General features: G+C 46.8%; 1 protein-coding gene across 1 annotated transcript in view; it reads right to left on the reverse strand.

The window, feature by feature from the left end:
• Nucleotides 1–221: 221 nt before the first annotated feature.
• PTCH2 (patched 2) overlaps nt 222–15,014 on the reverse strand; it is a 76,721-nt gene continuing 61,928 nt past the window's right edge. Inside the window, exons 13-28 of the mRNA XM_083509523.1 lie at nt 14,607–14,754; nt 13,945–14,076; nt 13,659–13,814; nt 12,861–12,953; nt 12,619–12,744; nt 12,238–12,356; nt 11,268–11,670; nt 10,087–10,399; nt 9,144–9,286; nt 8,607–8,787; nt 8,084–8,367; nt 6,808–6,945; nt 6,004–6,146; nt 5,144–5,243; nt 4,612–4,860; nt 222–4,007 (exon numbers count right to left, since the gene is read on the reverse strand). Of these exons, the coding sequence (XP_083365649.1) occupies nt 3,594–4,007; nt 4,612–4,860; nt 5,144–5,243; nt 6,004–6,146; nt 6,808–6,945; nt 8,084–8,367; nt 8,607–8,787; nt 9,144–9,286; nt 10,087–10,399; nt 11,268–11,670; nt 12,238–12,356; nt 12,619–12,744; nt 12,861–12,953; nt 13,659–13,814; nt 13,945–14,076; nt 14,607–14,754 (3,142 nt within the window). The 3' untranslated portion in view covers nt 222–3,593. The remainder of the gene's footprint in view (nt 4,008–4,611; nt 4,861–5,143; nt 5,244–6,003; nt 6,147–6,807; nt 6,946–8,083; nt 8,368–8,606; nt 8,788–9,143; nt 9,287–10,086; nt 10,400–11,267; nt 11,671–12,237; nt 12,357–12,618; nt 12,745–12,860; nt 12,954–13,658; nt 13,815–13,944; nt 14,077–14,606; nt 14,755–15,014) is intronic.

Consider the following 15,014-nt stretch of genomic DNA (forward strand, 5'->3'; position numbering starts at 1 on the left):
GGGAGATTCAGACCAGGACAGTGGTGCTGAGGAGAAAGGCGTTTAACCCTTTCTCCCAGCACCATTTCCCAGCTTAAAGCTTCCTCCCCCAGCTGTTATTTGTCCTGTTAAGAGAAACCTATGCGTACAGCCTGCATCAATCTAGTAGGTACACTCTTGACTACAAACACAGAGACTCCAAAGCAGGGACCAAAGAACTGCACACAGGCACCATCAGAAGATAGGTTTATATATAATATATATTTACTTTTAAAAATAAAAACTTCCATTGCAAGGCTAGAGGTCTGTACAAACTACAAAAATAAATCTTTTTTCTTTTCATATAAATAATTTATATGGCATGACAACATTTCAGGTTAAAAGGTCTCCAGCACACCTGCTACATACTCACATGCACACGCGCACACAGATACACACATGCACACACAATGTGTCCCCCTTTCCACCGTTTCCTGTGCTTTGCTGGTCACAGACTTGTTGGCGGGGGGGGGGCGCGGGGGGGGGAGGAGAAACACAATTTCTATTGTGAGTTAGCTAGAAGCACTTAGCAGTTTTTTAAGCAGTGTGTGGGTAGAAAGGAGAGCGGGAGAAGTGGGGCATACATGTCAAATGTTGCTAGGTTCTACCTTTGACAGTGGTTTCTGGTCTAAATAGTTTCATGGTGAGAAAACAGGACAAATCTAAATGGTCAGAGGAATCTCTGCCACATGTCAAGTTTCTGTGTGCAGGGAATTCTCTCCAGATTCTAGAAGCAGTTCTTAGTTTTAAATCAACTGAATTAATCCATTTTAATAGAAGGCCCAATCCTATTGAAGCTGCTAAGGGGGGTTCACACAACCAAAATATGAAAATCTCAGCAGAAACTCCCTTGGCAGCAAGAAGTGAATAGGCAATCCGGCATACTTTGGGGGATATAATTACAGCAGTTATTGGGCGAAAGGGAGGGGGAATATAAAGTGCCTGCGGTCGAGAAGGAAGAATGTCACTGAGGAAGTGGATTCAAAGGTGAATCAGCCCTGCTATCTCACACAAGTAAGCTATGGTGCGTCAGTCTCTGTGCCCAAAAACTACACACAATTTTATGCCCAAGTGGGTCAGAATTTCACACAGAGCCCCCAAGGGACAACTCCATGTTGGCAAAGAACAGCTAGAAGACATCTGCACTTCTTAATTTATCTCATTCTAAAGACAAAGTTGTAAAGTGTTATTCCACTACAAATGTCAGTGCCGCTGAGAAACTGGCAAACTACTTGTGTATATAATTGCAGTGCAGAAAGATGTTGAGCAACTTCTGCAGTTGGAGGGGTCTCTTCCAGAAGCCCAAAATCTCCAAACCTGCAATCGGGAGTACCTAAAGTTATTTCACTGTCTTAAGTGAAAAATACATTTGGTCCCAAACCTTGTTGAAAGAAATGTGTGTGTGCTGAAAACTGTGGCACATCCATCAGGTTCCAAAATCACTCAAGAATCCTAACAAACAGAATATTTTTTCCCCAGCTGCCATCTTTTTACTTTAGAGTAGGTCAGAAAGAAAGAAAATAACTTTTTTTTAAAAAAAAGTATTGTGTTTCAGGATTTAGGTTGTGAGCTGTTGTTTTGTGATTGATGCACAGGGCAGAGCTGGCCAGAAAACTGCACTTTGAATTTTGTGCAAAATTCTGATTTGTGTCCTGAACCAGAATGGAAAAACTGAAACATTTCATAAAGCAATTTTGACTTAGCTATGTGGAAACCGAGCATGTCAGATGGAAATGGAACTGGTCCTTGAGAACCAATCCTGCTGCCAAGCGACAGTTCATTTCTTGTTTTTCAGCCAAAGAAGCTGAACCGGAAAGAGATCATTCAGAAACAGAAAAAGCAACCACAGCACTCATACTTTTGGGCAGGAAATGGAATGTTTTGCCCAACTCGTCTCTCCCGTTGAACATTTTCTGCTCTGATTACTACATAGGGATGTTTTTAGGTGGGAGAGAATCAAAGGATAATTTTACACATGATTTTTTTTCCTACACAGAAATATTTGTGAAGAGGTGGGGGGGTGCTGTACACCATCAGTTGTGAAGGTGCAGCAGGAATGTTTGTGCTGAAAGTATGCAGGTCAGGAAGCTAATAATCTCAGTATAGGAAAAACATGTGTTGAAAAACTCAAAACGGTACATTGTCCTTAACAAGGGCAATGAATGGCTGAATTTACCACAAGGTCGCCCAGCTTTCTTATTAAAGCAAGCTTAAATTTCCATTTGAAACACTTCCTTCGTAAACCAACACAGTACACATACATTTTTGTACTCAGGCAGCAGTCTCAGACTACAAACTCACTTGTGAGAAGTACCTCTTAAAACATGGAAGCAGAAAAAACATAAACCCATATAAACTGCTCTTCCAGAAAGCCCTGCTCTGATCTCCATCTGTGTGGGGTAAATGTCCTGCAGGGCCCAAAAACCTGCCCTGAATGATTCTCATCTTCTGTTAGTCACAAATTATTCCTCAATGATATTCTTGGGAAATGATGAAGCTTAAAATGTAAATTCTAAAAGGAAGTACTTATGGGACACTTGTGTGATGGGCTACCTTGGACTGATAAAGAGGCATGCAAGCAAAAAGAATAGGGCAGAAAGGTTTTTGTAGTGTGGGATAGGACAGGGAGGAATTTAAAGGGTTTGCAACAGCCAGATGGCGAATGCTGGCATAGGCAGACATGCCGGTGGAAGCAGGAGCAGAGTGCAGCCCATCCCACACAGCTTGCATAGAAGGCGCTAAGACACATTGTGCCCCTCCATTGCATGCTCCCTCCACTCCACACGCCCAGGGGGTCCTCTCTCCATTACCACCTCACCCTGGTGTTTCCCCTTAAAGGGATACGCCACTTTTTTTTTTTTAATGAGGGAGCTGTAAAAATAATAAAAAATAATTATTATAATTATAAGGGGGAGGGTTCGTGACTCTTTTTTATACAGCTTAAAATAATAATATTAATATTAATAAAAATAAAAGAATAGCAGCACAATGTGGGAGGAGTTTCCCCACGCACAAGTTGAGTCCTGTTCTCTCCATGGGAGGGTCAGTGTTTGGGCAATTCTCTTGCCCTGCCCCGATGACAGCCATGAGATGGTTCACACAGCATATGGGGAATTGTCACTTTCATTTTCCAGGTTCGATGGGATTGGAACTTTCCCTGTCTGCAGGTGAGTGGGCACAATGTTATCTGGGCTATCACAGTCCAATGTAAGGATGCAAACTAGGGATGTTTTGAAGCCAGAAGTCCTGGTAACCAAGAAACCCAGCATGTTTTTGGTGGCAGATAACACCTAGAGAAACATGGGAAAGTGGAGTACCAGGTGCTGAGAGATTCTCCCATCAACCTTTTCACGGCAGTAGCTCATCTGGCCTCCTTGCTCCAGTTCCCAAAGGCACTGTCTACAGTTGTTTAAACACAGTGCAAGAGCTTCCAGGTATCCATCCTGCTTCACAGTCTGCGGTGTGTGTATGTGTGAACAATCTGGGCCCCTGACCCCACCAGGGATACTGTGCACATCCCATCCCTGAGGCAGGAGTTCTAGACCCAAGGTCTTGGGCCTGGCAAAAGTGAAATGCTAGTGCCTCTGGTCCAGGCTCTGCAGTTCCAAGCTGTTGGGTGCGTCTTTACGAGGCTCCTCAGGTCCATCAGATTCAAAGCCCTCGTGTGTGTAGCCCCGGCATGAGCCAGGCAGGGGTGGGTGCAAGGCCAGCATCACTGAGGCAGTGGCTGTCACTGTGGTGAAGGTGCCACCGGATGCAGGAGGCGGCACTTTGGTGCTGTGGGCAGTAGGGTCGGTCCGAGGGGGACTGGGGGCAGTCTGAGCCAGCCGAGGCCTTTGTTTGTGGTTTGGCTGCTCTTGCTGCTGTGAAGCGTCTTTGACCTCTGTGACAGTGGGTGGCAAATGTCCTCCAGGGGTCACAGTTTGGGTCCAGTCTGGGCTGCACAACGACAGAGGCGATTCTAGGCTGGTCTTGTAGCTTTTCACCACCTGCCCAGGAAAGGAAAGGCTGATGTTAGTGTATTGGGTATGGAAGGGAAGAAGGCAACAACACAAGTGCAGTTGGCATGGAGTCCTTGTGACAGCAACTTCCAAACCATAAAGCAGCAAATTCAGTAAGAAGAATCTGAAGCACAAAGAGAGTGAATTATGTTGCCCTAAGGTACTAAAGAGGAGACTTCAACCACTGTACATCTGTCACGGATGCTTTAGCAGAGATTCCTGCATTACAGGGGGTTGCACTATCTGTTTTAACTCCTGGGACCTGGGAATAGAAGCCAGACTCCATTATACATTACTATAGCCACATTGCACCCCAAAGATATGCGCCAAGGTGCTATGGTCTGTCTTTCCCAGAGATCCTAGGAATTTTGTCTCACAGAGACATGCCCACCCCAGTCCAATGCCTATTGACATACCAGCATAAGAACAGAAACAAAAATTCCTGGTTCTCTTCTTGCCTTGCCTCCCAACTCATTTGGGGACATTATTTTTATACTTGAACTAGAATCCAGCTGCCTTTGAACGCTGAGACCACTCTCTCCATCCAGAGAAACCAGAGTTCTGGATTCCCCGGCTCTTGATGGGCACTTACAGTGATTTTGGGGAAGCTGGGGCTTTTGCTGGCCTTGACCAAGATGTGTGATTGCGCTGGGGGGATGATGTAGGTGCTGCGGTCATCTTCACCCGTGTCTGATGCTCCTGTGCTCTCTGAATAGTACTCAGAGTCTGAGGAGTCACCAAAGGCTCCACCGTGCCGCTGTACGTAGAAGCTGTGGTGGCTGATGGGTGGGGGGACGGGGGACGGTGTCGGCAGGCGGCTACCGTTATCTGCTGGTGTGACCTAGATGGAAAAAGCAGAAAGCACACTGAGAAATCAGGGTGTCAAATAAAGGGTCTTTGTGCATGATCCCTGAGAGGCACAGGCTTTCCATTCATTGTAGTGAATCCTGAAATCTATTGATAGCAGGTGAAGCCAAGACCTATGTTCTATTACGACTTGTGTGACTGTTCAAGCACTTCACCTTGATCTGGCAGTGGGTTTTGACAGTGAGATATAGGACCCCTTCTGCTTTTCTCTATGGTTCTCCACTAGAGCAACCTATGGGAAACAAAAGTTTTCTTACCTCTGCAGGTGGTCCAATGATAGACAGCAGGACAGGCAGCAGCACCAAGCCATTGAGCAGTCCCAGAATGGTCAGGATGGTGAGCACAGCAAAGAAATACCTTTGGGGGGAGGTCAAGGTGGTCAGTAATGGTCAGATTTGTCATTTGTGCAAATCATCTGCATACTTTAGGATGAAAATCAGTTTCTGCTCTGTATATTTTTCTTTCCCACCCCAGGAATTTGAGATGCAGCACAGTTCTGCGGCCTTTGTGAAGAGGGAGGGTTACTTATTTACCCAGGTGGCAGTAAAGCATCTCAGCCTCTTATCAGGGCAGCCAAGTATAGAGTTAGTTCACCAGCACACATTCATTTACATTCTCTTGCACACTCATTACTGTTACACCCATGCACTGACAAGTGCTATCCCTCAGTCTCAGCTCAAGGTTGCTGCCTATAGAAGATAAGAGTGTCCCTTTCTCTGAGCCAGCTGACTTGTAGAGCTCACAAGCCTTAGCTGCCATATGGCAAAGTGTCAGAGAAGGAATAAATTTCTTGTAGAATGTCTTCCCCTCAACCCGTTGTAAGTTGTGGTCTTGAACAGGGAGATTTCTCCAAATTTGGCAGAATGTACCAGTGCCCCTCCAGGGCTGCCCTGAACCCTATTAGATTCTGCCTTTATATCTATTCTTGATCAGTGAGACCTTCAGACTTATTGCCCCATGCGGTGTTACCCAAATTCCCAACAGATGTCAAGAAAGACAATTTCCCATTCTCTAGCCATTCCTTTTACTGATACCTCTGGAAATGGCCCCCAGCACAATGGTCCAGAGCACCACCAGAATAAGTATACCAGGGAGAAGAGAGACACATGATAATCACCTCAGAATGAAATCGAACTCTGAACCAGCTAGCATAAGGAGGCCAAGCAACGTGGAGACAGCACCATCCATCACAGGGGCAAACATGTGCTCTAGGGCCACAGTAGCGCGCAGGTTCCGGTTGCCAATGGCCGTGAGAAAGCCCTGAGAAAAGACAAACAGTCAGAATGCGACTAAAGAGAGTGACTTGTCCAAGCAGACCCTCATAAAGGGGCCAATCACCACACTGCATCTTGGGAGGCCCACCAGACTGGGAGAAAGAACAAGAAGCTAAGCCCAAATCTGTTCTTGTGCACTGAGTCAGCTGGTATTGCCAGAGCTGGAACAGGCTCATCTCGAAATGACAGCTTGGACTCTGCTTTTCATATCATACACAACTATATCATTATAGTCAGCACTAATTAAAAGAACTGCCAACCCTTGGGTGCTGCACCCACAATTATGGATTAAATTCTGCTCTGACCACCCAGACTGCAACAGGGTGATATTAAGGGATATTAAGGGGTAATAAACCCACAATTTATTGATTCTCCCTTATAGACTCCACTACGGATCGGGTTTGATACAACAGAAAAAAACCTAATAATCTAAATGTTCTGGCTGGGTGCCACTAAAGCTATTTGAATGTATATGGTTGTAATACTATACACCAAGTTCTCTGGTGTGAAAAAGAGCTCTGCAAGAGTGTTCAGGGACCCTGTTCCTTTCAGTATGGACCCAGAGCTTCAAAAAGAGGAAGTCTCACTGAATCACATGCTCTAGACATGATAGCAGAATGGGCTGTGCTCACACAATTGCTTCTTACCAGAGCCACATGTACGGTGAATTCCACGCCAATTCCCACAGAGGCGATGAGGATGACTACTGGGATGGCACTCAGCTTGATGCCCATCAGGCCCATGATCCCAAAGAGCTCGACTGTCATCATAGCTAGAACGAATACCTACGTCAGAGAGAAGGGACAGCTCAGTATCTTACCTGCAAGCTATGGTTATGGACACGTCAATTACAGCAATGAACAAAGCCCAATGTAGTGGTTAACAGGTAGATTAAGAATATGTACCTACAAATCCATATACTCATAGGTATGTAATTTCTGAATTCAGAACTAATTCAGAAAATGTATACATCTCATTGTGGCACATGAATACCGGGTTGTTAGTTAACAGTAATCACCCACCCACTGCTACCATGCCTGTTTGATACCTTGATTGTTTGTTTGTAAATGAATGAATGAATGAATGAATGAATGTTTGTTTAAGCTGCATTATACGCTTTTGTATGGTGTGGGGTATGGGGCTGTGCACACACTAGCCCTAAAGGTGGATAAGGATGCAAATATAGTAGAGCACCTGCATGTTAGTGTGCAAGCTTAACCCTTTCAGCACTGTGGAAAGAAGCTTGGGGAGAGAAAAAGATATTTACTTTTTGCTGCAAAGGTAAAGCTCTACTTTACACTCTATCTGGTAGCAAATGTTTGTTTATCATTGCATCTGTATACAGTGGGAATTGGTCTCATTCCCAGCTCCTTGGTGCGTACACCTGTACAATACGTACATTGTGTCTGTTGTGTGCAAACCTTAACACATTTATGGGAAAATATGCGTATGTTCATGTTTTTTTAAAAAAGAATATGAGAAGGTACGAAAACATTCCAGACTTGCAACAAAACACTCAATTTCTGCAGTCAGAATAAATTCTGCAAACTACTGCAGCAAGTTGTCTTTTTTAATGTATTACAGTACAGCTGCAAAATTTTGAGTTTGGGCAGAACCTGAATGGTTTAAAATGGTCTTTGGTATTGAAGGAAAACTTTTTAGGACACGATGTAAGGCAAGGGAGACAGAAAGGCAACTGTGCAGAGATTACAGGAAGCATCGCACTAATTCTCCCCCACTCCTATTTCCAAATTTCCTGTCCTAAACACGAGAGCCAAAAATACTGATTTAACTAACAGTGACAGTGTTTGACAACCATTTCCCTTGTTGCACAATGCCATATTGCTACTACATATAACGTCTGGAGCTAAAACATCTCTCTTACTGCTAGACACCCTGTTGCTCATGAAGGAGGATACTCACAATGATACTGGCGGTCCAAGGATTGAGGAGTAGCAGGGTGCACACTAGAAAAGTGCAGGCCAGCACAATACTGATGGCCTGTAGAAGCCAGTGTCGAAGGCCAATGTACTGCTCCCAGAAGAGGAAAGGGTAGCCGCTAGGGTAGCTGAGGACACCATGCGTCTGGGCCACCTCGTCACAGATAGCACGCACGCTCTCGATGGCTGCCACGAAGTCTGATGTCTGCCGCAGTCCATTGAGGTAGAAGGGGAACTGAGCAAACTCCAGGGGCTGTGCAGCAGGGACTGTCAGAAAGAGAGGCAGCCCATCAGATATGGTGGCCTTCTACCCCCTACTCCCATCTCTAGGGCCAAAAATGAATTGCTTCCTTTGCCCATGTGCCAGGCATGGCTTGCAAATGTGGGAAACATACATCTTAAGGATTTCCACTGTGGAATTGCCATAGAAGTGGGGATAGGACTGAGCTGAACCAGTAATGCATGATGGAAAGCGGAACAAGAATGAGGCTGCTGCCTGAACTCACTTCGAAGGTTCTCGCCAGTGGCATCGTATTTGTCGTGGATCCATTCTGGGGGTGGTGGGTAAAAGTTGGCCTGAGATGCAGCAAAGCCAAGAGGGTCGTTGCTCACCCACACTGTCAAACAGATGTAGAAGATGTCAGGAGGAATGATCCCATTCTCATCCACCAGGCGGCGAGTTGTCAGCTGTAGGCAGATGGAAGGGATGCAGGGCGGTTAAGAAGTATAGCAACTGATAGTAAGTAGTAGCAGCGGTCAGGGTGCTACTAGACAGGTGCTATCATTTGGCAGGAAATAGGGCTGAGGCCCCTGCTTGGGCACCAGCTGGCCATTCCCAAAGCCATGTAGATCTCCTGTGTTCCTCCATCTCCAAGGGACCCCAAATGCCTATGGGAAAGCTTTCTCTTCTCTCCATTCTTTTGCAGTGGGGATCTATCTCCTCCTTCCCGCCTGGTACACCAAGGACTCACCCTTAATTCTCATGGCACACTGGGTTCTCTTTGCCTGCCCACTCCCAACTTTTAGATTGCTCCCCCACTTACTTGATTGAGGTTTAAGGGTTCTTTCTTGTTGCCTGTCTGGATGAGGAGCTTGTAAGCCAGGGCACCATCTTCTGATCCATTGCGGTAATTCTCCTTGGTGATATGCCCAGCTTCCCAGTCCCGGTCAAAGGCTACCTGTAGACCTGCAGAACAGGGGAGTAGACAGGTAAGGGAGTGCCATCTGTGGAACCCAAGGCCCAGAAGCAAGAGCTCCTCTCACTAGTATGCCAATCCCTTCCCCTCTTTCATGACCTCCACCCCTTTGCCGTTTAACTCAGATCTCTCAGCCCCTGCCGCATGTTTCTGTGACTACTTTAGAGGAACATGAACAGAGCTGGTAATCCTAGAAGGCAGAAGGGCACATGTACAACTGTGCAAGTGAGCATGTACACACGGGTTCCAGGGTGGTTCACAGAATATAATCAGAATATAAAAACTACAAAATACATAATCAAAATAAAAACAACAACCCTATAACCCCAACACATTTTTAAAGGGTAAAGGATATCAATCAAATCAACCAAAGGCCTGGTTAAAAAGCAACGTTTTTGCCTGGCGCCTAAAGTGTATAATGAAGGTGCCAGGTGAACGTCTCTGGGGAGAGCATTCCACAGATGGGGAGCCACTGCAGAGAAGGCTGTAAACAGTGTTTGCCTAAATGGATGTGTGTATAAGATGAAGAGCTTCTGGTTCCTTAGAAGCTAAAAATTATTTATAGCACTTATGCTGAACATGGTTGTGAAACAGACATTGATGCTTTCCTTCCCTGGAAGCAGCTGGCCACTAACACCTCATCCAAACTCTCATGCATCTTCTAGCCTTTAAGCAGGTTTGTACTAAAAGCATCCTGCACAGAGAGCTGGAGGAGGGCATCCCACCCCACTTCTTGGGGCAGAGGCAGTGCAAGACAGGAGAGAGGGTTGGCAAAATGTCCTTGACTCACCTCGCAGCCAGTCCTGGAGGTAGTGCAGCCACATCTTCGGCAACTGGCGGTTCTCATCACGCACAACATACTGGATGGTGGTGAAGGCCTGGTGCAGGCTGTAGAGGGCCTCCTGTGAGCTGGGGTAGTCAAAGCCACCCTTTGTAACCACAAACATGTTATAGAAGGAGAAGTATTTGAACTGAGCTGAAATGAAGGCGTGCTCCTTTGTGCCTCGTGGTAAAATATCCGTTAGGTAGAGTCCATCATGCACCTTGGTTGTACCGTAGAGGCTCAGGCCCAGCAGTGCCAGGAACAGGACTACAACAATTCCCTGGAAATGCAGAAAGGAAAGAGTGAAGACGGATGCACTCCGACCCCAATGTCTTCTGCAGAAGCTAACTTGTCCTCTGTTGCTGTCAAGAGACTTGACTTAACAAACATAGGGGGAATGGAAGAAAATCTGTGGACAGTGGACACAGTGGACAGCCAGATGTTTATGAGAAGCCCACAAGAAAAGCAAACAACTGCTTGGGGCTGGAACTGCAACTACCCAGCCCCACTTCCTACTTGTACGTGTAGGGTATGAATTGCCTCTAATGGAGTTTATATCAAAATGTTCCATGTTGTGGGAGTATGGAGCATACTTGTAAGGCAAGAGAATCAATAATGACAGGTAGGGGGTTTTCCATGCAAGGGGGCACATAACACACACATATATATTAACCTTGAGAACATAGTTCTTTTGACTCTGTACCTGGCCCTCTCCCTCTCTGAAGGTAAACACACACACAATATCTTAGATCATCTAGATTATCTGTGACTGACACAGCCACTTCATCTGGAATTACCCAAGGAAGATGCAGAGCCTTCATACCTAACTTCCTAGATGTGTAAAAATAGACTATAGGAAAGATGTACAGCTCTTGTCTTTGAATGACTACTTGGGACATGCAATCTTTGCCCCTGATAGGCAGGGCACAGGGGAGAGCAACACCATGGTCCTCATATAGGATGACATGCACAATGACTACATTCCAGATTCGTTCTCTCATCTCCGAGAAGAACAGGGAGCTTTAGTTCTCCATTGGCTGTAGTGCTGGCATCACAGACTTGCTACCCAGGATGCTGTACTCCCCCCCCTTTTCTTTCAACATAGGGCAGAATGCCACCCACAAAGAAAGCGATTCTCAGCTGCCTACCTTGGTCTGGCTCTGCAGCAGGATAGGTGCATATTTGTCGCGAGCAAAGCTGGAGAGGTTCCAATGACAAAGGGGCAACGGCACACACTCCTGGGCACTTTTGTTCTCATCCAGCTGTGCCAGAAGATCACGGGTGGAGCTGGCAGGGGTGAAGACTTGCGACCCCAAAGGGTTGGCAGGCAGGAGAGTGGAAGGGGTGGTATAGACATGCTGGGTGGGTGGTAAGATGGTGACCACATGACGCCCGGAGGGATCGCACTGGGTGAAGGCCTGAACTGTAGTGGTGATGCGTGTGCTGGTGGTCAGTGCTGGATGTCCATGCGGGAAAGCAGGTGCCGTGGGGTTGTCATTTGCATCCGTGTATTCCTGTGGCTGAATCTGGATGACGTGGGTGGAGCAGAGGCTGTGGGGAGAAGAAGACCCTGAGAAACTCCTGGGCAACACACAGTCCCCTAGCCAGCCAGGCATCCTAACTCACACTCAGCATCTGGATATAACTATCACAAAAAGTTCCACTTCTCTTGGTGAGCAGATAGAGATACCCTTCACAATGCCTTTAAAGGGGCTTTTCAGAGTATGCTGATTTTATGTTCAGTTTGATGTGCATTTTGACTTGTTCTTATAGACAAACTTTTACCATAATAAAGAAATGTGTTTTTCAAAATGTTGTTGAGAGCACTACCATCTGTGCAGCTGGCTTTGTTCTCTTGCTGTTTTCCTTACAGCTGCATTTGATCCTCTCTTCTTGGGCTTAATGACTTTTCCAAACCACTGCCCCCAATTGCAGCATGCGTCTCCTCTCCTGGGAGATCTGATGGAGCCCAGCCTAGCCAGGGAGAGCGCAGTACTGCCCCAAAGGAGAAGGGACTCTTTTGGGGCGGGGGCAACTGCCCCTCCACCGCCAGCAGCTACACATATTTATTTACAGACAAACAAACAAGCAGACAGACAGACACACTTAAGACAGTACCTGTAGAAGCAGCACAGAATATCGAGCCTCTTGTTTTCACGCCGGTGAAGGTCCAGACTCAGGATGGCGGGAAAAATGAAAAGCACCATGGCAAAGTTGAACACTACCACGACAGCAGCCTGCAAGTAGATGAAGGAGGGAGAACAATTAAACATGCTGAAGATCCTGAGCCAGGTCACCCTCTGTATAAGGAGGGGCATCTATCCTTCAAGGGGAGGGATCACCCAGCTTTCCAGCCAAGGCCATGGAGACTGGGGGCACAGCTACCTCCAGAGTGGAAGTGAAGGCTTGCCTGCAGTGAGATTCAAAGAAAACGCAAATGTGCATAAGCACAGTTTGCTGACAAACCTGCATGGAGGAGCAACTAGCAGAGGGGCTTACCTGTAGAGAGAAGGCACGTAGTGCTGGGATGGGCACAAGAGCAGCCATGAAGAAAGCAATCATATTATTGACAGAGGTGAGTGCCACACTGGTGCCACTGCGGCGCAGGCATTCCCCAGTCCGCTCCTGCATTGAAAAGGTGCAAATGAGGAACCGTGAGAATAGAGTTGAGGACAGATTGAGCGTGCACTGGAAATGCATAGGGACTCAAAGGCTTGTGCGAAAACAGGGAACCTTCTTACCTTGACAGGGACGTGCTGGCTGGTCTCTGTGAAGGCATGTGCCAGCAAAAACATGTCATCCACACCAATGCCCAGTGCCAGAAAGGGCAGCACCTATACAGATATGGAGGAAAGCACAATGGGAGGAATCCCAATTAGAGGAGCACATCCAGGACTTGCTCAAATCCCACAAAAGTAGAAACAGGTCTCAGGCTGCAAACTGTGACTGGAAGGCACCACAAATTCTTCCTTTTGCTGTTATACTCAGGCTCTAAATGATTCTCATGTTAACCAAAGTCAGGTCGGCTGGTGACTCTGGCGGGCTTTTGCTTTCTGCTAACATATATTTGAGTCACCTGCACCTGGTTTATTAGGCTCCTTCCTTGCCTTGCAGGCACCTTAGCTAAGGCTCTCTTTGTGGCATACTCCTAGTCTGTACCTGCCTCGGTACAAATGGACAGTTGTTCTTTTTTAAAAACTCAGCTACTAGGGAATATACAGTATCGTATATTCCTCTGGAACTTCTGAACAAGAAACAGCATGTAGGCAGCTAGAGCGATCTGATTGTGCTGAAGGCAGCACGATGGTCATTGGAACCTCAGGAACAGCCATGCATCTGAAGGTCAAGTGCTCTTTACAACACAGCATCTTCTAATGCCAAGCAGGGATAGAGAGGCAGAACATAACCTCAGCATTGCATAACCTGAGAAATTGATGGAGCAGACAGTTCTCCTGCTTGCTGAGCAAAGAGGAGGGGAAATTGATGGAGAACAAAGGGTGGTCATTAGGGAAGGCAGACCTCTCCAAAATGTGTCCTACCTGGGTCGTGGCTGCATTGAATGAGATTCCTAGCAGAGAACACAGTCCAAGTCCTGCTGCCACGGAAAGGGCAACCAGAAGAACCCCAGCCAGGCCCACAGCACCCTGTGATTTGGAACAGTCCCAACGCAGCATGGTGACACAGGCATACGCCAGCTGCAAGTGGAGGAGAATTGAGACGGCAATTAATGAGAAGAAAGGCGAAGACGAAAAAGCTATGCTTTAGTACACAATGGAAGATAAAGGAATAGGAGGGAGGGAGGGGAGGGAAGAAGCTGCTACACACCATCAGCAGATACCCGCCAGCCACACGGATAGCGCTCACATCTGAGAAGGATTTCATGATGTCATCGAGCGTGGTGGTGGAGAAGGCATGGATAGTCTGGGAGGAATTCGCAGGGAGGGATTCCTGGGCCAACTGCAAAGAAGCAAGACTCATGAGATACTGGGAGGAGACGAGTCACCTCAGTGGCTGGGATCCTTTTCACATACATAAATGCATCCACAGGATCCATCTACACGCCAGGCATAGGCATGAAGGCTCATAGGCATGAAGGAGCCTATATGCTGCTATACATGTCATGTAGTAATACCAAGCAAGACAGAAAACTGTACAGGGTCCATACACTCAATTCAAGAACAACTGGCTATGCTTTCACCCTATAAATTGTTTTTCATGCCATTCTACATGCTTGTAAGCATTCATGGTGGCACCCAACCTTTTTACACTGGCAGATGCATATTTGCATGCAGCCCTACATAATATTCTGCTCCTCACTGACAGACCTGCATGCAGTTTTGCCCGTCATCTTTCTAGCATCTTCCCTTCCATGCACACACTTTTTCAGCCTTTTGTAGACACATTTGTGTCTTCACCCTTGCACACACCTGCATCAAGCAGCCCTGGAGTTCCCACAGAGATGCCACAAACCAACCTGTCCATCTCACCTCAACAAACTCCCGCTGCCAGGCCTCCAGCACAGCAGCTGCCTTCTCCTCACTCCAGCTGATGTCGTGTATCTCATAGTCATCCCGGTAGTGCTCAAAGAGCTGTCGTGGGCTCATCAACAGGAACATGCTCTGTAGGGCTTCGGCTCTGCAAGAAACAGAAGCTGGATGAGAGACAACCCTTCTACTCACAGTCAAGGAGGCAGGGCTCCTTTCAGCTCTGGAACTAGAGCCTTTAGGCCCCATTGCTCCCCCACTGCCCAGGCTCAAGGCAGAAACCAAAAGCCTGATTTCTGCTTTCTTTATCTCACAGTCAGCCCTCATTCTGTGCACAGTTCTTTCACAAGCCCACTTATGCGGCTTTTTTCAATTGAAACAGGTGGCTGGCCACCCCTGTCAAAAAGGTAT

Source organism: Podarcis liolepis (assembly GCF_965112155.1).
Source record: "Podarcis liolepis genome assembly, chromosome: 6".
Classification (NCBI taxonomy): Eukaryota; Metazoa; Chordata; class Lepidosauria; order Squamata; family Lacertidae; genus Podarcis; species Podarcis liolepis.